The sequence below is a fragment of the Rhynchophorus ferrugineus genome, unplaced genomic scaffold, assembly GCF_030347505.1.
Source record: "Rhynchophorus ferrugineus isolate W39M unplaced genomic scaffold, kcgeb_rfMv2 rfM4, whole genome shotgun sequence".
NCBI classification, from domain to species: Eukaryota; Metazoa; Arthropoda; class Insecta; order Coleoptera; family Curculionidae; genus Rhynchophorus; species Rhynchophorus ferrugineus.
This window is the reverse complement of record NW_027472583.1, coordinates 42607792-42633331: the sequence shown is the minus strand read 5'-3', so window position 1 is coordinate 42633331 and position 25540 is coordinate 42607792. Positions and strand designations below refer to the sequence as shown.

Below are 25540 nucleotides of genomic sequence, written 5' to 3'. Positions count from 1 at the left end.
AATTGAATAAACGAATGGCGCTGCTTTTATATCATCTTATCTATCCTGTAGTAAGAATATTCTAAGGGCCACTTCAAGAGTTATTATTGTACAGCCATGTATTGTATAGAGTTATTATAGTAATAATAGTCGATATGCATATTGATTGCAGCTGACGCATTTTAATTGAAGATGTACGACAACTTTTAAACTAAAATTTTGAAACAGGATTTTTTTCGTGTTTCATCAATGTCCAGTTTAAAATGCAAATATTGGGGAAAATAATTTAGTTAGTGGTTAACGATACATTGGTAAATGTAAGGATAATACAGGCAGCTTTTCAAAATTGATAAATTGTTAATAATATTAAATTTCAACTTATAAAACAATCAAAATTAATTTACACTTCATATAAAATATACTTTTATTGTTAAATACTATATTGTTTCATATATTACATAAAACAATTATTACTGTTGTAACATAAGGGGTTTACATTCGGGTTGCTCTTTACCTAATATCCCAAATAATTAATATCATTAATTATGTTACCTAGCTAATAATCCTAGTAAAATGGAAATCTTATAATTTTGTCTTTAGTGTATTAATATGTATTAAATTAATAATTATAATGTACTATATATAAGAAAAATTATAGTACTTCAACTGAACAAACTTTAAACTGCGTCAGGTTTATGAGACAGCTTAAATAACATTTTTAGCTTACATATTTTTCACACCAGTGTATTAAATGTAGTTTTTGAGGCTATCCATTATTTCAATTTGTGTTCTGAATGTGTTGAGATATACAAATTTGAAGCATAAGTTTAGCTATGTTGCGTTAGATGTTTTATATTATTTTTTTTTAATTATCACTAGTAGCAAGTAGCACTTTGCTTAATTTGAATTAGTCTTGACTCTTTAATTTATTCTGGATGTTAATGGTTTATTGATCTTATTCTTAGACGTGATTCTGATTTATTCCTTAACTTCTTCATTAATTGTTGGAGTCAATTTTTGAAATATCTATGGAGTGGTACTGGTTTATAGTTACAGCAGTACATCTGCAATTCGGTACCAATCATTGTAGTAAAATGCCAGGATAACTATAGCCTCTGCTCTTCTAATTTAACTTTTCAAACAATATATTTTTATATTTGAAAGAGACATTAAAATTAGATATGCTGAATTTTTTAAAATTCATTCGTCATACTCTCCAGTCCAAATGATTTATTAATGAATAAGACTATTTAAATTTGGATATATAAGTAAGATTCTAAGATATGATAGAAATTAGTGATTAAATTACTATTATTATTTGTTATTGTGCCGAGTTTCCAGATACTGCTCCAGGAAAATCAACCATCAAGGATTGGTATGCTAAGTTTAGACGTGGTGAAATGATCACTGAAGACGGTGAACGTAGTGGACGCCCAAAACAGGTTGTTACCGACGAAAACGTTAAACAAATCCACAAAATGATTTTGAATGACCGTAAATTGAAATTAAATGAAATAGCAAACACTCTAAATATATCAACTTAATGTATACATTATATCATTCACGAATATAACTCATAACTCGAGTTTTTGCGTCGATATGTGACAATTGATGAAACATGGCTCCATCATTTCACTCCGAAGTCCAATCGACAGTCATCTGAGTGGATTGCCCGCGATTAATCCGTTCCAAAGCGTGGGAAAAGGTAACAGTCGGCTGGCAAGGTTATGGCGTCTGTACTTTGGGATGCGCATAGAATAATTTTAATTGATTACTGCGAAAAAGGAAGGACCATCAATAGCGACTATTACATAGCGTTGAAAATGGCCACATTTGAAGAAAAGGAAAGTGCTGCTTCACCAAGGCAATGAACCGTATCACAAGTCAGTGAAAACGATGGTACGAATTAGGCTTCGAATTGCTTCCTCATCTACCGTGTTTTTCAGATCTAGACCCCGCGACTTTTTCCTGTTCTCAGATCTCAAAACAATGCTGGGAAGAAGTTTTCGTCAAATGAAGAGGCCTATTTTGAAGCAAAGGACAAATCGTACTACAAAAATGGCATCGAAAAGTTGGAGGATAGCTATAATCAGTGTATCACCTTTGAAGGGAATTATGTTGAATAAAAAAAAATGCCAAAAAAATGTGTTTTACTATGGTAGGCTGGGGACTTTTCAAATCACCTGTTATACATGTACAACAACGATACAAAATAAATAATAAAATAACAATAGAAATCCCTGAAATCCATATACGTCATAGAATAAAAAGTGTTAGAACCATTACAGATTTTTAGGTATGAGTATGAGGCTACACTCAACAACAAAGTTTAGTATTCGTCGAGTTTACGGAATTTTGCGTTACCATACATTTCCGCCGTTAATATTAAATTTTAGTGCTCTTGAGAGTCTCGGCATGGCAAAAAGTGGAAAAACCTTCACAAAGATGAAAAGCTTCCCACTGAAATCTCTCGTTTCTATATTGGAGGCAATTTTTTTAAATGAGATTTTGTACGTGTTAATCTCGTTACGTGGTCTTATCGAGGAAATAACGCTGAAAATACGGAAGCGGAGATGTGGAAAAAAGAGACAAAATTGTTGATGGTTTTGGCAATAGCTTCCGTATGATTATTGCGTATGAAATGTACAGTAAGGAGGGAATAGAATTTGAAAATTCGACTAGAAATAAATACAATGGGGTTTCCAATACTATTAAGACACTTTAATAGAGTATAATAGTCATAAAAGTGCACATAATTGGAACTATTTTTAATAAAATGTTAAACTATTTGAAATATTATTTATAAAAAATTATTTATTAAATTAAATATATCATAAAACGTGCAGTTAAGATGAGAAAAGTAACTGGGGGCAATATAATGTTTTGTTTAAAAACCATTTTTAAAATTTTATTGTAAATAATGGAGAATACAGAGAAGAGAATACAGGGCAGAGAACTGCCCATTAGTACACCTGGTTATTCTTTTATTTATTTATTTGTTAATTCTACGGTTATGCCACTTGAAATTGAGAAAGAATAACAGGACAATATTTTGTTATTGACAATCGAATGAATCGACCATTTTATACAGAGCCTGAAACTACAAATTGAGTTTATGAATATATGTTAATCCCAGTAAGTATCTGTTAGTATACTGTATATTAAACGAACAAAATTCATATGAGAACACAACTAAAATATGAATAAAATTTTTAATGTATTCTGATATTAATATATCTGATGATAATATCAACAAAATTACAGGGATAGGATAATTTTAAAAAAAATTTATAATGATAATTAGGTGTATGTATGGTGTTAGATTCAAGTGCTTTGGAACGTATGGTCGAATGTTGGCACTGATTTTTTATATTCTATTTTTTTTTAAATTTTATATCCTTGTGAAACAGCAGTGTTGGTTTTAGTGCTTGATTAAAAAATATATAGTTGTCTTTCATGATCAGTTTGTTTTAGTTTAAGATTACAGTTTTTATTTTAAATTTTTTTGGTTTACTAGGTCGAGTATGTTTTGTTAAGTGTAATTAAATCATATAATTAAATCATAATCAAAAGCATGTAACAGATTTAATCGGTGGAATGTAATCACTTCTATGATTAATTTTTCAGTACCACTTTCATTAGCAGTCATTACTTCTAACACCATACTTTTTATATGAATATAGTTGAGTCTAAAGTACACTTGGATTTAAACGATAGTTCAGAAATATCTAATAAATAAGATAAGCCATTTAACTTGTTGAAATTATTGCAAGCTTTAGAAAGATAGTGATAAATAACTAAAACTGATTAATTTAATAATTCAAATTGATTAGAATCAATAAATCAAAAAAACTATTCGTACAGTTTTAACACTGTAAAAAATAAACATTTTCAAAATGTGGGAATCAATTTTACACATCTTCTTATTAAGACATATGGTATTTGTGACTAAAATAAAATCATTTCTAGATAAATTGACTTCATAACCCGGATGCAGTATATTAAGATTATTAGTTTTTGTGTTCGTAGACAACTTTACTGCAATATGTATATGATATGGTAATATTATAAAAAAAGCTCTATTGTAAAACTTTAATTTTTCAGGAATTTTAACTATACCAACGTTTTAGTGATTGTACGGAGATATTGCGTCAAAAGAATGATGTTGGGTTGGAAGCGATCCAATCAGTGATTAATTTTTGCATTTCTTCTGAATATCGAAACCTTGTGTCAATCAAGCTATATTTTTTCGAACAATTGGTAATTAAAAGACCCTATGTTTGATGAGTGGGCTGGTGGGGCAGAACTTTCCCTTTATAACTCTTGCAATGTGTGTCCAGCGTTGTCCTACAAGAGGATGGATTTGCATCTGTTACTTGTTATCGTTACTTTTTCTTGAACATGTCGTCTTATGTGTTTAATGGACATGGTTAGTGATGGGAGTAAGTAGGACACTGGAGTAACACTTTCATTTGGTTTTAGCGGCTCATAATAAACTACACCTTGCTGATTCCACCATTCAAAATAATAAGACTTTTATAGCTATCAGAAAGTTGCCATCCAATAAGTCTTGCACTTAATCGCCTTCGAACTTTTTTGCCCATCCAGGATGTCTTTTGTCATTTATATCAAAATCACCAATTTTAGAACATTTAGCAATATTACCATAAGTTTCTAAAAGTATTAAATTAGTTAATAACAAAGTAATGATTGTTGATTCATGCTTCCATGATTGACGCCTCTATGCATTGGATAACTGATAAAAGAGATAAATAAAACTGTAAATTTTAGTAGATTAATTGCAAAAGCATGGAACTCAATAGTCAGCTTGAATGTTTAACAGTACTTACTTGAAAATTTCGCATTTTTAGCAATGGATATCGCTGATCAAAATACATGTAAGAACCTAATAGTTCAGAGACCATTTGGTCTTACCCAGCCTCGTTGCATTCCTTTAATTTGAATTTGCTATATTCGTTTATTTAGCAGTGGTTAAAACTCATATTCAGCTTTTTAATACACGAGTTAACTTTCTACATGAATTAATACCAAGTTAAATTTCGAGATGAACATATAAACGGAAAGCACGCCGTTTGGAATTGCCAATATTTTATCACGTAGATAAAATGAGGGGAAGATCGAGAACTTCGGAGGAATTCTCGAAATTAGATAAAATACGGTTAATGGAGCTCCAATTAATGGTAAAATAGTTGAGGAAGTTCAAACGCACGTTTCTTGCATTGGATGCCTCGAGAAATTTGGCTTTATTCATGTTGAAATAATAAACGGTTTGAATATTTTTTATTTTATGTTTTTTTTTGCTAAATTAACTATTTTTTTTGTAAGGTTTTTTGTTTTATTTTTGCGTTGTTTGTAAAGTTATACTGTTGTATAAGTACATAGATCAAATTATTTTTACGAATGTTCGATTTTATGTTCAATAAAATATGGAGATTTAACTAATTTGTATTTTTTTTGTATTGATATTTATGAAGAAAAATTGGGTTATAATATCATTTTACATTGCTTTATCACTTTTTTGATAGCATAACAATACCGCATCGATAAAATAATATTAGTTGTGATGTTAATACAATGTAAAAATTATTAAAATTCGCAAACTCCAATGATGCTTTTGTAAACTGTATTTTGAAAGTGGTTTCAATACCCCATTAATTTTACTTGTGACCTAATAAAACAACTGCTTTTCGTTATTAGATAGGTACAGATATCTATCTAGCTATATACTACAGGTAATAAAACATCTTTGCTGTAGAAAAGAGGTATTACATTTTAAGTATATAATAAATATTATTTTATATATATTTATTATTTACCAAGCTATACTTGATATAATTAATATATCAATCAATCATTCATTAAATGAAAGGAAAATAATCAAAATATAGTTCTTGGTATAATGCAATGTTTAAAAATATATTATTACAATTTAATTTTTAACTAAACTTGATATGATAAATCATCATAACTGTAATTTAATACTGTCTTTCTAGCTCTAACTAATGTTGCGTTTGTGAAATATCTTATAATGTTCTTGTGGAATTTGTATATATTCTTTTAGAAACTAGTTCATATCTTTTCTAGGTGAAGGGAGTTTCATGATGAATATGTTAATTGAAGCTTATAGTGGGCAGGAAAATAACATAATTTGGTTTCCTGCAAGTTTTGAAACGCTATTTCGATAACATCAACATGGCAATTACCGTGTATCCTAAAGAACAAATCTGAGATATTCACTACGGTCATTATGTAGTAAAATGCGTACATAATAATTTACTCAGCTTATGTCCTAAGTATGCGATATTCAAGAAAGTACAGTATTTATAGAATTGTAGTCACGTCAACCTTTTGAATTCTAAGAACCACGGTTATCGGAATTTAAGTTTCTGACTGAAGAAAAGACCAAGGCACTGACAACTGACGGAACACTAGCTATGGTAAATCTCGAGTGGATCCAGTTAGAGCAAATGCAGAAGTTCAAGTATTTTGAATCTGCAAAGCGGGAGAAAATGGTGACATCTAGTGGTCAAATAATAAGTCGAATCGTCCAAACTGCAGGAGCTGTCGCTTTTGTAAGATGGTTCGCCTGGAAGAGGCGATATATGACAATAAAAATTAGAATCAGCCCCTTCCTTTCGACTATTTCTGTATGGTTCTGAGACCTATTGCAGCCTGACATGGATAAACTCGAAATTCTACATATTTCTTTTCCAGATCTTATTAGAAATGATTCGATGAGACATTCGTTTAGGATGTGCATAACAAGATGCAGTTAGTGCATAGTTGAAGAACAAATTCGGGGACGCAATTTATAATGGTGTAGACATGTCTGTCAAATGAAAAGTAAAAGAAATCCTTACTGTGGCGATATTTATACAAGAAAGTCCTGCGGCACCCACAACAGCGTATTGATTGATAAGTAGACACTCTCCCGAATTCCAGCTATGGATTGACGATGATGATGTTTGAGGATGAACATGTGAGATGGAAAATATAAATTATATAATATAAAATATTTAATGATATATTATGTAAAAGTACTTAGATATAGCGTTAAAAATATAAAATTATGAATTATTTTTATGAATCACAAGAACATAACACAAGGAATCGTAGGAAGGAATATGTATTCTTTTACCATGCCCATTCTTTTCTATTAGTTGCTGTTAAACGTTAAAAATCTTAACTGGAATTAAATGTTGTGAATACAAAAAACTATTAGTTTTAATAAAACAATTGAGGGTTTATTATAACAAAGGGAGCCTTATGTTCACTCAAAGTATTGTCCATTGTTATACACTGTTGGTTTTCATACGTGCGGTATACTCTTTGTATTTCTGTTCCATCATGTATTTCTATAAGCTATCGACCCAATTCGGCTCTTCTTATTCCTTTCAATCAATGAAGTGAATTAAATGATTTCAGAGGAACTGTTTATTCAGCGAATATTTCGAAACTTGTGTGAGAAATAAAATAAAAGACATTTTACAATTTACAATTTAACGATACGTCTATTAACAGACGAATGATAGATATATTTTGATATTTACAGTAATAACTGACAAATAATGTATATTAATATAATTCCATTAATATAAGGTGGATAAAGTAAATTGATTAAGTTAATTCGACTTAATTATATATAATGGAATATTCTACAAAAAATATTTTAATTAGATAGAATTTTGAGCCTTTTTATTCCTCTGCATTATACGAAGAGAAAATTGTCACCGTTATCGGGCAAATGCCTACCGTATATTAGGGTATTATGTATAATGAAAATTTGTTATCCAATCTTAAGGGGGCTTTTCCAGGGCTTTGTTCTTACCGGATGTTCCAACTAATATGACTTTAATTTATTCCGTTCTGGTATGGCGTATAGTATAAAGGAACATAGCAGGAAATTTTGTGAAGCATAAATAGAGGTTACCTCTTATAAGATCAGGGAGCACATGTATATATATTATATGTATAATTTCAGTCTACTGGAGCAGGAATTTCTAGAAAATATTTAATACTACATTTTTGCGTGTATTAAATTTATTTAAAAAAAACGTTAATGAATACGTTATTGAAAGTATTGCCTATCGGAAACTACAACTTTTTCTTATACTTTAGGAAGTTTTTGCGAATTATATTCTAAAATAGTTTAAATTTTTCGTTTCCAAATTTCTTTAAATAAAATATTACCTGTTTAGGTTTGGCATTACATTGGATTGTTTCAGATTGTTGTATTATTTTATTTCATTTTCATCCTCAGTAAAATTGACTTTTTTCAACATTGGAGCAATTATTGATTTTAATTAATATGGCACTTAATTCTTTTGATTTTAAGTCATTCAAGACGATTTTAGACATCTGGAAATAGTTGGATAACATTTAATGATTAATTAAATCATTCAGTTGCCAAGATCTGACCGATAGATGATAGATACCGTATATAAATATTTGGTTGATATTATTTATTTGAATTTGACATAGATATTCGTAAAATTAAATTATAATAAACAAACTTATTAGCTTGAGTTGGTGCTTCAAAATTAATTTTTGTTTAAAGGTTTTTATATGTATAAAGATTTTAGATATAAATGTGGATATTGTTATAATTTACTAAATAATAGAGAACAAAAGGTGTATATGAAATATAGCTTGAATATGTTAATTTAATAGGAATTTCTGGCTTTTATGTTTCAAAATATTTATCTATATTTAAATACCATATATAATTTTGTATTATATTTTGGCCTATACTTACAGTCGATAGCTCTATATTTATGGCTGTTTTAAATTCATTTGGTTATCATAATATTATTATATTTTTAGTGTAAGGTTATAAAACGATGGTATGCAGCAGAAGTATTCGTTTACATAAGAATGACGTACAAAAGCTGACATTGATTAACCTGTTTGCGTTGAGGATAATCTGTTTGCATCTAATTTAGGAGGCAGATTAGACGGATAAAACAGCTTTAGCAATAAGAACTTTAAAAATAACTCTAATAATAGTTACGATATTTTTGTTAACTGTGTTTTATAATGACTAAATTCAACCATATTATTGAATACATTGGGAAGTTAATATACATTTAGTACCTTGAATATTAATTCAGACAGATAATTTAGTTGCAGCTGCCTCCTATGACTCCATTTTATCGGTAGCTTAACAAATATTAAATTTTTATCATACATAGTATTTATGCATTCTTAATGAGTCAGAGATTTCTTACTGTAACCGGTGTGGTTTGTTCTCCATTCTACAGATATCAAAGTTATCTGCAGTTATAAAAATAACTTATCACGCTTTCCCGATATACTCTAATTACTATAATGTTGTTCATATCACAAATCTAAAATCAGCAATTAAAAGTGAGGACTTCTTTCAATTTACAATAACTTATTTTCCACTAATTTTTCGTTTGTTTTTTACATAACTTCAACGATAAAAATACATTTTTAAATGGCATGCACAATGGAATTTTAGCATTAATATATAATAATAACACTAGAATATAATATTAGTAGATATAGGAATATTAGGAAGATACATCCTTTACTGCCATTGAATGAAAATTGTATGATTAGTGAACAATTGGAGGCCAAGCTATTATATTAAGACTGCATGTTTTTTTGCATGCGTTTGATATTGAACAAAGCTGTACTTTCTGTTATAAATTTGATGACATTTTGGTGATATTCCAATAGAGTGAGGTGTTTCGTGAATTTTGAAGATGACCGTAAAGTCCTAGATGTTGACCAACTTGGTAAAAATCGAAATTTCGAATGAGATGTCCATATCAATAAATAACATATAAATTATTTGGTATCACAAACTTAAGCATGGGCAGTCCAAATCCCTATAAAGAATCTCAGGGGAAATATTTTGAGTATTTTTTTTATTTCATTGCTAAGTTGAATTCACATTTTAAATTCTGTTTATTTTTAAATACATCTAATATTTGACAATGAATGTGATATTATTTTATATCTGAAAAAAAACTATATCAAGTAACTTGAATAGAACAAAAATATTGTCATTTATATATATTCTACTATTTGTCATAATAACTTAATATGAATATGAGAGAATATAATTTTGATAATATATATTTAGTTGTTCTCCATTACAAAATATTTTTGGAATTCAATAGATTGTGGAGAAGTAGATGATGATGATGGTGTTACGTTTCTATTTTTCTGTTACTCACCACCATCTGCATCAATGCATATTGATCCAGGACAGCAGTGTTCATTCGCAGTGCATTTCCTTCCATAGCAAGGCTCCATATCCACTTCGTTTCCATATTCTTCTAAGAAATTATCCTCTCCATCTCTCTAAAATCAATATTAGTTAGAAATAATAGATCTCATGGCTATATATAGTAAAACTTACGCTCATTCCACCTCCATGGCCGCCATATCCCATATTGGCGAGCATTTCGGGCGAGAATCTGTTAAATAATCCACCCCAAGCGTTGGCCTTTTGGGTGACCAGTAGGATGGCCAATACAGCTGGATAGATTTTCATTTTCTGAAAGTAGAAAGATATTATAATTATTTTGAATATTATTGTTTTGTCATGAAACGTAACACAACATATTAATATATTAAATACGAAAATATGTTAAAGAGCTCTCTACAATACTCAATATTGGGTCTATTACAACACTCAATATAGTGGTTTTCTAGATATAAATTTATACATTATTTTTTAATTAAAGGTATTGTTATAATGGCTTTTTATGTGAAGGAAATGTTATTTATATGATAATACAGTCGGAATGTTGAGACTTTAAGTCTACATTTAACTTCTAGGCCTCTAAAAATATTTCAAAGTTAATAATTAAGGTCCTTTAAAGTTTGAATAATATCTGATAATATTGAACGTTTATTGATGTCCATAGCTACCTAGCCACTAGAAAATTATGTAGTTTTATTTCAAAAAAATGGTAATGATTTTCCGGTACACCTGGTAATGCTAATGTATGATAATCTAGACGCCTTAAATATATAGATTGATCGACTCCCTTATGATTTAGTAACTTGGAGAATTTTTACGAAAATTATGTGAGCAGTAAAGAAGCGGCTACCAAAATGACAGAAGTTGAGTTAAGTAATTAATTTGTATATATTCTCCTAATGGATTTGATCTGTTAGATTTTTTATCATAAATGGAAGATCACGACGGCTGTATATATGGTACAGTGATTCTTGCTGTTGGAGATAATAGTGAAAAAGCCAAACGAAAAATACAATGGGCGAGTGATAAGTGATAATGACCTAAACCTGGAGCATAAAATTAACGAAAGTAAATCTGTGCTTTTGTAGTTCACCAGTAATCAGACCGCACACGCACCAATAACAATGATTAATACTATAATTCCATATAACACCAACACTAAGTATCTCGGAATAAATCTTGATGCAAAACATCGCTTGAAGTATCATATAAAAAAGAAAAGGAAAAAACTGGCATTTAAATACAGAAAAATATTTTGGTTGATTGGAACAAAACTGCAATTTTCTGTATGTAATATATTGCTATAAAAAGCAAGTATAGCGATCTGTATGGATATACGGAATAATATGTAAAAATACAATAGTATATAATACAAAACCTAAGAGTTATTGTAGATGAATCCAGATACTACAGAAATATATACTTACACCGAGATATCAGATCATATACCGACTGTGACTAACTAAATTAAGAGAATCGCAAATAGACATGAGACCAGACTTCATTCTCATGTCAATATTGATATACATTGTAATACAACTCTTAGATAATACGAAAACAGGACATAGACTCAAAAAAACAATGTATATGGTTTGTTGATCTTGTGTAGAGTAGTGTAGTGAGGTGCATTTAATAGAAAAATTTATCTTAACACATTATAACAAAACTTATTATACTAGAGACGGGTTAAGATAGGGCCGATAGATCCTTCTAGATATATACTTGGATTTAAGTTAATATATTTGTTATTTCTCGAATGATGCGGTAGTGCTATTAAGAGTAGTGCTATTTACTTTTCTTTTAATTTAAATGAATGGTGCAAATATAAATGAGATTGTCTTTTTGACAGAAAACTTTAAACCAACTAATTTATATATAATGTGTCAACCTCGAAAAAAAAAGGTTGAATTCTAATGTATTTCTCAGGTGTTATTTTGAAAAATATTATGCGTGAAGACCACCTAGACAAAAGATCAAGGTACAAACATATACAAATGAATTCCGATAAATACGTACAATAAGATTAAAGAATATGAAAGGTATCCAAAGAAGAAAGAAGAGGGCTGTTAAAAATTGTTAAGGTTGTGATCTAATTGATCCTCCAAAAACAGCGAAAAGCTAGAAAATTGTGGAGGATAAAGCAAATAGTAGGAGACGCCGTTATATCAAAAGTTGCAATCTATATGCCAAGATATTTTCGACTGAAAAACTAAAAAATGAAACTACAATTGATGGGCTAGAAATGTGAGCATCGAGGGCGAACAAAGCTAAATAATCCGAAAGACAGAACAAAGAGATACCCATCCACTTGTCTTATAATTGGCAAAAAAACTTATATCATCATCCAAATATAGCCGTGTCTGGAATATATTTTATCTATTCATAAAAAATGTTAACATATTTTTGAGCATATTAAGTTGTATTATATATTATATTTCAGCCACTGTTATTAAGAGAAAAGTAAGTATATTTAGGTATATTTCATAAACAACTATCATATTATATTTATATGTAAACTTTATACTCATGTGAGTATTTTGTAATTCCTAAACTATAGCCATTAAAATAGAGCATGATCAATTTCTTATTTTCTAAGAAACCGTTTAAGTGAGAACGGGATTGTCAGACATGTGTTTTACTATATTAGAAAGCCGCAATATCCTAGACCTATTTTTAAAATTAATTATACCATGGGTTTTACCCTTATTTAAAATTCAGATACATCCATGTTAGAGCAGTTATGTGCTGCAAAATGGTCGATAGTTTCATAAGGAAAATATATAACATCATAAAAGAGCCATTCATTGTTTTGTTATACTATTAATATTTTTATTTGCGTGTTTAAAATTGTAGTTAATAATATTATGAGAGAATATATTAATGGAAACATACGCTGGCAATAAAAACCATGGAGACATTTTTGTTTCTAATCATGAATCAATTATATTTATTGTTACTCAATCATAGTAGTTTTCAAAATTGAGCACATTTCTACTATGAATGCGATGATGCAAAATGCTACATTACCTTCATTTGCTATTGACGGTACGTGTGGAAGAAAATTATTTGAATTCTTATGTTTATCATGATCGGGAGACTTGAACACTTATATACTCTAAAATCACTAAGCTATCATTCGATAGACTCTAGTATAATAAATATGAACTATACTTTTAACAACACTGTACTCGTTAAAATTGGATTGATACCGCTGAGCTCCTCTCCATCCTAAGGGCTCTTGTCTTTAGTAGAATCACGTATCACAAAAATATTAGCTGGTTGTATATATATTATGACCAGTTCTTCAGTTTTAAAACACATCTGTCTGGAAAAATTGATAAAACATATATAACTCAAAATATTTTAAATCATTTTCTATAACTTTTCTCATCTTTCTGGTTATTTCAAAATGGCGATACCTTGTTGAAAGAAGGATGTTGGATTGAAATCACTGATGTTGACCCAATCATCGATCTATTTTTATACTTTTTCAGCCAAGCTAGTGGTGTTAGTATTCTGATTAATTTTTTGGAAACATTGGTATAAGAAATGGTAATCAACCTATATTTCATCATTTCTACAGTTTCATTAATTTCTTTTATCCACCTCTTTGGTACGATGGAACATTTTTAAATGGAACACTATTTTGAAACTATGTGCCAGCCAAGCTAAGGGTGTTTGCCATCGAAAAATATACCGATATTTCCATATTTAAAAAAATATCGATGATGGAATATATCAATATATCGGAGAAAAAATATCGATATATTTTTTTCAACAAGTATAAAAAAAATTATATTTTACAAAAAATATATTGATATTTTTAAGAAAAAATGAAAATAGTGAAATATTAGCCTAAAAATTATATATTTTTTTGTAAATATTTTAAAGAATAGTGATATTTTTAGTGATATAGTAGTCATATAAAATTAAGTACCAATTTTAAAGGTTTATTAAAAATTATATTTAAATTATTTTGAAAAAATATCGAAAAATATCGGATATAAAATATCGATATATCGGCCAAAAATATCGATATTTTTTTCAGAAATCATGATATCGAAGTGGCCACTTTTAAATTGTTGAAACCAAAACTAATAAATGAGACAGAATTAAACAATGAATTTCAAATCAAATGCAAATGCAATTTTGATCTCTTCATGATTAGGAAATATCATGATTATTAACAGGTTAATTGAGAATCCCCCATAGCAAAACACATTTTTTGGCAAAATTAGTTTTTTATACGAAATAATTCCCTTCAAAGGTGATACACTGATTCTAGCAACCCTCAAACTTTTCTTACCATTTTTGTAGTACGATTTGTCCTTTGCTTCAAAATAGACCTCCTAAAAGCCTAAAATTTCTTCCAAGCGGGCATTCTTATACGCATTCCTATACGGTGGATGAGGAAGCAATTGGAAACCCATTTCATGGATTTTTGCCATCGTTTTCACTGACTTGTGACACGGTGCATTGTCTTGGTGAAGCGTGAAGCAGCACTTTTTCTTCAAATGCGGCCGTTTTTCGGCGATTTCGTCTTTCAAATGGTTCAATAACGCTATGTAATAGTCCCTGTTGATGGTCCTTCCTTTTTCAAGGTAGTCAATGAAAATTATTCCATGCGCATCCCCAAATACAGACGCCATAACCTTGCCAGCCGACTGTTGCGTTTTGCCACGCTTTGGAGCGGGTTCATCGTGTGCAGTCGACTCGGATGACTGTCGATTGGACTTCGGAGTGAAATGATGGAGCCATGTTTCATACATTGTCAAATATTGACGCAAAAACTCGGGTTTACTACGTTTGATCATCTTCACACACTGCTCCGAATCATCAACTTGTCGTTGTTTTTGGTCAAAAGTGAGCTCGCCCGGCACCCACTTTGCACAGGGCTTTTTCATACCCAAGTATTCGTGAATGATATGATGTAAACGTTCAGTTGATATCTTTAGAGTGTCTGCTATTTCATTCAATTTACGATCATTCAGAATCATTTTGTCGGTTTTTTTAATGTTTTCGTCGGCAAAAACCTCTTTTGGGCGTCCACTGCGTTTACCGTCATCGGTGCTCATTTCACTACGTCTAAACTTAGCATAACAATTCTTGGTGGTTGATTTTCCTGGAGCAGTGTCCGGAAACTCGGCATCAAGCCAAGTTTGAGGCAAAAATATATTAAAGCAACTGCATATTTTCGCTTCAAAAAGCAATATTTTATCAATACGCTGAAATTCCTTCTTAACCTTTTTATTGTTTTCACAATAACAAAAGTTGCTTCACTCAAAATGGTATAATTCACAAACTAATGATTCGACACCTGTCAAATTTATACACGCATCTTTTCAAGAGATTCTCATTCATCAATAAATTGTATTATAATATTATTTGAAATCATTGATATTATATTACAACTGTATGTGAGAATAATAGACTTGTTCGACGGTTCAGTGGACTAAACCCATCCGAATTACTATACTACCGTTAAACTTTATGGATATACTCACATTAGGTGAGCGCATTGAACATTATTACGTGAAGTGTAATTATGGTATGTGGGTATGTATTGAACATTTACTTGGATATTGCGACAATATATTTCACACTGTTAACAGTTTTCTATTTCGCTTCATCGATGTGGAAATTATGTTAACTAATTAGCTAATCGAAAAAGGTTTTTTGTTCACAACCCTCACTAATAAGATAATTTACTTTTAAGTTATGCTACGTCACGACTAACGATCGAAAACAGTTCATTAGGTTGATAAAGGCTTCGTCGTAATTAATAACATCCAAGTCGGGTTCATCGAAGGTCTTTTTTAGTCTGCAAAATGATCCAGAAAATTAATTGACGTAGTAATATTTAGATTACTTACGTCATTAGAGTACGGGGGTGTTTTAATTAGTTTTAGGTATTAAACGATGAATTACGAGGGTTGCTATTTATATAGTTAGTATAGTTAGGCTTAATTTTGGCGACTGATATTTGTTTGACTGAAGATTGACCTTTTAACCATAACCTTCTTCAGAACGTTTTATCATTTGAGCACAAATTGTGTTGTTTAGGATGATTTCAAAATTTTGCCTAAGTAAAAAATTGAGTTAACTCTACTTAAACTATCAAGAAAGGAGTGCATGGATCTGTTTGATCTTTGACTACTGTGAAACTACTGTGTGTGTTGGTATAGTGATTTTAAGTTCGCTCAGAGGGTCTATTCAAAACTGTAGTGACGCACGTCATCAATATGTGAATGTCGAAAGTTATAAATTTGTTTTACAGCCAGAAAATTTGTTCCTTCTCATTTTATTCTATTTAAAAAGAGATAGAATGCTCTTTGAGAAGTTCGAACATGTAAAAATCCTGCAAAAGTTTAACAAAGTTTAACCCCTTTAGTCCCTTTGTTAAACGTCTTTAGAAAATTATGGTTACGGGTTTTTATTGAAAATATTTTTTTCGCATTGCAGCTACAATGAATATTAGTACAGGCACGGTCACTAGCATATCTGAAAAAATAAAAAACAATATAACTTTCAATTCACCAAGAATAAACCGTCTCTATATGAAACAGGTGACGAATCAAGATCAGCTTGATGTTAGCTGTATCGGAGATCAAATATAAAATGTATAAAAACAGTAAGTAGTATTTTCAATCTAAACATAATTTAATATAATTATTTCAGAGAAAATTGTTAGTCTGGAATGTATCCATAAGAAACCAAAAGATATGCAGCTCTTTGATGGATGTAGAACATCCCTTCATAAACTGTTCGGTAATATAGGATATAAGTGGTGTAAAGATAATCCACGAAGAGGTTTAATGGAACTTTCTGGCATTGCTTTTAAAATAATAAAATTTTTAAAAACATGCAACAAAATCAAGGAGAATTATTATATCAATTTGTATATTTAGATGAGATATGGATATTTCAGAATGGTACATTGGATCACACAAGATGATAATAAATATATTGTAAAAACAACAAAAGTTTGTGCAAGAAGGTAAATATTGAAATAACTATGGATTAGGTTTTGTTAGTCATAACATTTATTAATAATTCATTGCAGACATATAGTTCTTCATGCTGGAAACATGAATAGTTTTATTTCGTGGTGCAGAATTAGTGTTTTCCTATAAGTGCAAGGGTGACTATGATGGAGAAATAAACCATAACTTGTTTTTACAGTGGTTTGAAAATCAGCTTTTAAAGAACTATCAGTTATTGTTAAAGGTAATGCACAAGTGCATCAGCAAAGGCTACAATTAAGAAATGGCTTAAAGTACATAAAATAAGTTTTGATGAAACCATGTTAAAGAACGAACTATTTCAAATTGTTACTTGGTAAATATAATCTCATTTTAGGTAATTAACTTTTTTAGAAATAAGCTTGAGAAAAGGTACATGGTAGATCAGATTGCTGAACTTTATGTCCACAGAGTATTACGTTTTCTTCCCTATCACTGTGTATTTAATCCAATTGAATTGATATGGGTTGTTGCAAATAATTATTACATTAGACGTTCATGTCGAGGAGGATATTCAAACTAAAAATGTCTGGAGTTATGGAAATAAATTGTCGAAAATAACACTTTCATTTTAAATCAGCTCAATCAGACACCTTGAAGAAGAATTTGACAAAAGGTATATAATTAATATACTCTAAATGTAGGAAATTGTATTATAGAGTGTGAAAGATTTATGAGCATGTGTGTTATTATTCAGAATATACATGAACGTTTAGTTGAAATACATAAGGAATTAAGTAATACTAACTGTTTTGAAGATTTGGCAAATGCATCAAGGAGAATGCAGTGATTAAATGTAGTTTTATCAAGAAAGATGTATACAGGTAGTAACAGTACAAACTAAGAAGAAATATAGTAATATCAAAATGACTTTAAAAGGAAACATTTCATCAAAGGAAACAAGAATCGATCCTCTATGCTCTTAAATGAAAGTAAAATACATTACTCAGATATACAATTGTTAATTAGGTCGCCTTCGGAGGATACCACTACATATAAAAGGCATCTAGGACTTTAACTATACTAGTGTGGAAAAAAGTTCAATGCAAATATAATAAAATAACTCTAAGCTATAAATAATTGTGGCTGTATAATTAATTATAGTTTTAAGCTTTTCGATAATATATGTATTAAATCTACTATAATGTTAAAATAAATTATAATACATATATTTTTGTTTTCTTATTTTATTTAGATTAGTATTTTGTTATGTCAAAGTCAAAATGTACTAAAACTAAAAGTCATGCATAATTTATTGAAATATTATAGTTACCCCACAAAGTCTGAAATGTAACTTTTGTAGTGTGGTTGCGGAAAGGATAATAACGCTAGGCGATGTGTCGCGAAAGTTGTGAAGGGTATTTAAGAATTGCGAAAATGAATGGATGATTTGATCGCTGCCATACTAATATATATATTTTGGAATGATGTTGTCATGTTACCACAACGATGAGAGCAAGTTGTAGAAAATGTTAGAAAATATTTTAATTAATATACAATATATTGTATCAAAGTTTTTGATATTCTTTATTATTGCTTTATTAATGCCGATAATATAGTTTAATGATATCAAACTGTTACTGCATATTTGGCAATGAATGGTTTTTCTGGACTAACCCGTGGATTTATGGCTTGAGTGGTGCAGTAATGATAGTGGATTTAATTTTCGTTACTAGTCACAATAAGCTACAGAAAACTCTTTTTTTTAATGAAATGTTGATTATACTCATTATTTTTCAGAAAGTTGCCAATTATATAGAATATTTCATATAGTACAATGGGAGATATAATATAATCGTAAAAAATGAATTGTTATATTTATTATATCTTTTCATCTTTTGACATAAAATTCACGCCAAGAAATTATTGAGGAATAGTAAAAAACAAAACATGTTATGTGTTTTATATATCTGGTGCTTGTATATATTCTCATCACATTTCACTTTAAAGAGCCATTTATTGAGAAAACTGTTTATTTTTAAAAGAAAATGGTATTTTGCATTACCTTTTACATTTTTACATATCTCTCTGGGATTATGGCGAAACCGTGTTGAAAGAACAATGTTGGTTTGGCAGCGATACAATCACCAAATAATTTTTGCACTTCTTCAGCATGTGGAGACTACATGCCAGCGAAGCCAAGGTACACATGTTTGAACAATTTAAGTTGTTAACTGGATAAGTACCTACTTTTAAGTTACTGTAGAGAAAAATTGTGTATGATAACTGCTAAGTTGTCTAAGAATGTTCTCTTAGTGTTAGTAGTTCTCTTTAATAAGTTGAAATTCTTCAACTCAGACAATAAAAGTTAAGTCTTCGAAATTGTAATTTTCAACCTTCCATGATTAGAGTCTCTTTATATTGAATAACTCAATAATACTAAATGGAAAACTGATATTTTATGCAGAGATACGTCAAAAAAATCTCAACAATTGTTTTTATCGATAATATTATATTTTCACTATGTATATATATATATATATATATATATATATATATATATATATATATATATATATATATATACATATCTTTGTTGAGAATGCATGAGAATGCACAAGTTTTAAATGATCTCTTAGATGTAATCATTAAATGCGCTAGTCTTTACGTTTTATATCGAAATTATTGTCATTTAACGTTTATGAAGATACGAATATACGCATTATATTAGCCTGGCTATAATAGGCTTTCGTTTAATACTCAATTATGTGAACTTATAAAGCTTTATTTACTAAAGTTCAATCTAAAAGGATGACAAAATGTTAAATTGAGCATATTCACTTTAATAACACCATAATTTGAAAGGTTATTTTATTAACGCTTTATAGAGAATATATTAAAGGTTTTATGCATTGTTAAAAAGCCGAAAAGTATATCAAAGTAGGACAAAAACAAAGGCAATTTTTCAACTGGCTAATTCTATTCTGCAAAAGCAAAAAATATACGAAAGCTTCCTATTTAGTGATGCAGATTAAGCCCTTTTTTGGAGAGGGGTTTAAAAACCAATTTTTCTTTCGGCGCCATTGCACAATTTCGTTTATTTTTCGCTCGTTTTCAAATTTCGGTCGTTCTCTGCAATGCGTGCTGATAATTAGATATTCCCTCTTTTAAATTGTTCGGAACACTTGAATAATTGTTCGCCAAAGAAAAAAATAATTAAAAATAACATTAATATATATTTAATAGGATTAAATTGAATTTAAATTATTAAATTTAAATGATTGGGTTGGGTCGATTATATTAATAATTGTTGCCAATTATATAGAATAAAATATGAAAGAGCTGGATTGTTTAATAAAAACTTCATCAATTCATAATTCATCTTTAGATAAGGAAATATGTAGCTTATGGTTGAGAACGCCCAAACTCCATGGTTAGAACAGGTCACCTAGACAGGTCTCTTAGACTGGACAAACGTCGTTCTAACAACCTACCTAAACAGTCCTCATATATTCTATTCCAACTTACTACTTTCTGCGAGTTTCCCGGTTCCAGGCCAAAAAAAAAACAGTGTTTTACGAGCGGCCTATCCTATTCAAAATTTTTATGAACCTTATAAAATTAATAAATGACCACGAAGTTTAAACGTTCTTAGTTAAACCTTACAGCTTTTCCAATTTCTAGCTAATAACAGAAAAAAACAATTCCATAATTATGTGTTTGTGATGTTTATGATATCATCTGCCAAAATGTGTTAAATTACAAAAAAAAAATTATTGAATATTTTAATATATAAAGTTTTCTATGATTGTATTTTAGTAACATTAATTTACTACTAATTCGCCTCCTTGTAGAAATTCGACTATAGCGTATTAAATTAATCATGTTTTTCTTATAATAGAGTAAAATAATTAATTAAAAAATCATGTGTTATTAAAACTTATTTTCAAAGCATTTTTAATATATGATCAGAAAAGTACTTGATACATAATATTAATTGAAATAATAAATGTCTGTATATTAAAATATTAAAATATATGCAATCTCAAGAACTCACTAACACTTTTTAAATTGCATTTAATTAAATCTAGTTTCCATTAACTTGCATAACTTGCAATAATAAACGAAATATTAATAAGTGTAAATTACTACGCTACTGAACATTATAACAAAAGTATCATAAGTAAAATTATTTTAGTACTGTAATAACGTTAGAGCATCAAATATAAGTATAGATGATCTTTCTTTACTTATGTTATAAGCATAATTTTGGAATTATAAATAAAGTGGTGGATAAACCCTTAAAGAAGACGTGGATCAACAATTGTCCTTTTGTGCTTCCGGAATATTTTATGGCTCGGAAATGGAGATTATATCTGGCCGGTGCCGGTTTATCTTTGTTTTTATTTAGTTGACATATATATTACGAATGTATTTCGTTGATAAAATTATATGTGATAATAATCTATTTGAGCTTAGCTAGTAAGAAAGTATAGATAATTTAATTAATATCTGGTCTATAAAGTAAATAACCAAAAGAGTTGATGCAAGATTCAAGAAATAAAATTTCCTATAGTCACATATCTTATTGCGTTAATCATTAAACACCATAATAGTTTTTAATGCTTTAAAATGTTTACAAATATAAAATAATAAATTTTTTTCTATTTGTTCTATGTGTTCCAATTATGTCAATTATATAGTTAGTTTCATTTTAAGTCCTGCATATTTTTATTACTTCCTTTATATATTCATATAGTCTTTATCTTTTATCCATATTTCTCACCTAAAATATATATTACGAAAACAATAAATACACCAGCCTCATTAAAACAATCATTTCTGTACCTACGTTTTGAAATAAATTGTTAATTGCTTATTTCACTTTTTGATATCGGCCTTTCAGCTCATCTTTAGTTTGTCTTCTATGGATTTCATTTATCTGTTGCTTTCTGCTTGGTATTTTGCCCCACGTGGGAACTAACAATTCACCAACAAATGAGGAATTAAAGTTCTATGAAACTATTTTATAACTGTTAATACTCTATGCTGATATTCATTTTAACTCTTGAAACATATTTATTACCTGCAATATTCGGTTAGTGCTTTGTTAAAAAATGCATTTACTAATGTAACCTGAAGTTTATCAGAAGTCAATACCACCGAAAACTCTTAACAACCTTTAGAATCACCTCTAGTACTATGTAGGTTTACTATTATTAATTGACAGTCTATAGATAGTTATCGAGTGAGATCTCTCAGTTTGAATTTAACGAAATTGTTATATATTATTAAATTATACACATATCAAACCATTTAATACTGTTTTTTATACTGCATTATATAGACAAATGCCTAATCTGATTTCCTACAAATTCATTAATGAAACGGAGGTTAACTTATCTTTATTGACCTACTCACAGGAATTTTGGCGGAAATCTAAAACGGTATCCCGTTAGATCCCTGATATATCGATCTAGACCCGCTGCAATACTATAGGACAGGCGAAGCTGCAGGTGGTGCGAAAGTTGCAGCTTAAAATAGGTCAGAGGGGTAGGAGAGGCATGCGGGTGTTGGAAAAGCCCTTAATGAAGGCGTGGATCAACAATTGTCCTTTTGTCCTTCCCGAATATGTTATGGCTCGGAAATAAAGAGATATTATCTGGCCGGTGCCAGGTTTTCTTTGTTTTTATTTAATTAACAATATATATTAGGACAGTATTATGCTGATAAAATTATATGTGATAATGATTTAGGTAAGCTTAGCTAATAAGAAATTATAGATAATTTAATTAATATCTGCACTTGCCATATTTATAATTCTTTCGTTCTTAGGTTTGATACTAGTGGTAATAGTCGGACTAACAAATTTTTGTTTATTTAACTTATTCGATTTATTAATGAGAACGTTACTAAAGATTAAGTTTAGTTAATTAAACTAAGTGCTTTATAATCTATACATTGTGATGAAGTAAATTATCATTTGAAGTAAAACTTAATTGTTGAAACTGCTTGTTTTTAACATGTTGCATATTGGGTTAGGAGATATAGTGACCTAGGTGGCCAATATCAGAGTGTCATGCATTCTATATATTTTGATGAAAATACATTTTGAATGGCGCTTGATGACTTTGAAATAAAAGTGCATAATTTTCATCCCGAATTAGATTAACCACGATGTTATGTAACCAATGATACAGAAAAGTTACATTAATACAAATAACCTTTTGAAATATAGTGTTATTAGCTGATATAATGTAACAAAACATACGTCATTGACTTATCACTACAAGTCAATAGCCAAAGCTAAAAACATGATTTAAAGATTGGATGGCTTCAAATAATAGTCATTATTTTCATTCTGGAATGCAGTGTTTGTAGAAAATATAAATTTGAAGCTTGTGGATAAAGACTGTAGATCATAAGCTATCCTTTAAATAGAATATTCTAGAGAATTAAATGGTTTTGTAAATAATTAAATAGGCAGACGCAAATAGGCATTTCCCAAAGATGACTACCTTAAACCAATTTAGTTTATAATAGGATATTGTCCACAATGTGATTGTGGGGACATTAAAATTACATCATATTTCTCTTTAATATGGTACGATTGGAGATTTATATGAAATAAAAAAGAATTCGTCGTCGTTATCATTTAATACATACCATTATTTATTTCACAAGTTAAATAATGATTTATCAGTTTGTCGATAACTCACATAAGAAATAGAAAATACGTTTTTCAGTTGGATATTATCTACCACAAACAATTAACATTTTAGTACAGGTAACTTACCTACTCTATTATAATATAGTGATGATTTAGTTATTATATTTTGAAATATTTTCTGAAATATTTATAATGTACCTATATTTAAAATATATCTAGTTCTTAGCAAATCGTGAAGCGTTAAGTTCTTAGCGTGAAGTATTTAGCGTTATAGAACTTTGCCTAAGTTCTATAACGGAAATAAATGCTCTTTTATTTGATAAATATTTTAATAAATGAATTTTGAAGGACGATCTATGCTCGTCGCTATTATGAAAATGTGTCAAGAATATCAAATTATCGGAGAATTAATTTGCCGTTAATACTCAGAAAATTATTTAACATAAATGCATACAAATTAAATTTAGAATAATTAACAATATTTTTATCGAATATGTTTATACTTTTTTGTAGAAGAACTATTCAGTAGCTATGGCTCTTACTGACTTTTGGTTGAAAGAATCCAAAAATGTTCGCTAAATTTTCAATAATGGCGGCACCGGGGCGTGGTCTCATCGAGCGCCCTCTATGAGGGTGATTATAAGGGAGGCAGTTTGGGATCTCAAATCATCAAAATGTTTCCTTCAACCTCTACAGCTTTTCAGCAGAGCAGTTTTTCATCTACCTTACAACATAATAATTTTGTTGCTGTTAGATGGTAATTATTCAAAAATTCAGCAATCTATCTCCATTAAGCATACACGTTGAAATACTTGGAGTTATAGTTGTCGGACTTGAACGCTGTGGAATTTAAAAAAAGAAAATGGCAGAAGGTTTTTTCGAAGCATCTTTATAATAATTATAATAATTTGATTTCATAACCAAGGTTTGTATAGCTATAACTCTTTCACCGATTTTAACGGCGAGATCAACAGTTTATAAAGAAAAGACAATTATCAGCTCCAAAAAACTTTGTTGAAAGTCATAGAGAGTGGTCTAAAGAATCTAAAGTTAATTGTTTCTGGGGATTGCGGACGCTGACGAGGTTTGGTGAAGAATGTTCAAAGCCATAGGATCATAAAACTAATTTATTAATTAGAAATAGACACACTCTCCAAATATTAGCTAAAATTTGATAATGGTTTATTTCACATTAAGCAATATTGATGAACTAGTAATTACTTGGTCAAAAAGAGAGAGGGCAGAGAGTTATTCTAGCTGATTACGTGCTAGTAAAATTTATTTTATACAGAAACACTTTTTTTAGAGACAGTACTTTTTTATAGTTAACATTGTTTCAAAAAGTATACTTCAGTTATACAAAATGTTTGAAAATTTAATGAGAGATTTTTTAACAATTTTTTCTCTTTTCTGTTACATGATGTTGGAACTCGAGAATCCCGCCCGAAAGGAAATGTTAAAAGCATACCATCTTGCCCGCCATAAATCCATTAGCATTATATTAAATATTTTAATTTTTTCCCAACAAAAAAGCAGCGGTGGATGTTTCATGTAAATGAAGAGGCTAAAAGTTAGGTTTTTCTGCATAAAATTATGAATTACTTGTTATATACCGCATGGATATATTTAAAAATGTCTAAGCAATTTTTTTTAAAAGAATTTTAAATATTT

General features: G+C 29.4%; 1 protein-coding gene across 2 annotated transcripts in view; it reads right to left on the bottom strand.

Moving 5' to 3' along the window:
• Positions 1-25540, bottom strand: part of spab (space blanket) — a 52674-nt gene that overhangs the window by 19676 nt on the left and 7458 nt on the right. For both annotated transcript variants that reach the window (XM_076404551.1, XM_076404552.1), the window contains exons 2-3: positions 10391-10528; positions 10206-10332 (exon numbers count right to left, since the gene is read on the bottom strand). In XM_076404551.1, coding sequence (XP_076260666.1) covers positions 10206-10332; positions 10391-10525 — 262 coding nt within the window. In that variant the 5' untranslated portion in view covers positions 10526-10528. The remainder of the gene's footprint in view (positions 1-10205; positions 10333-10390; positions 10529-25540) is intronic.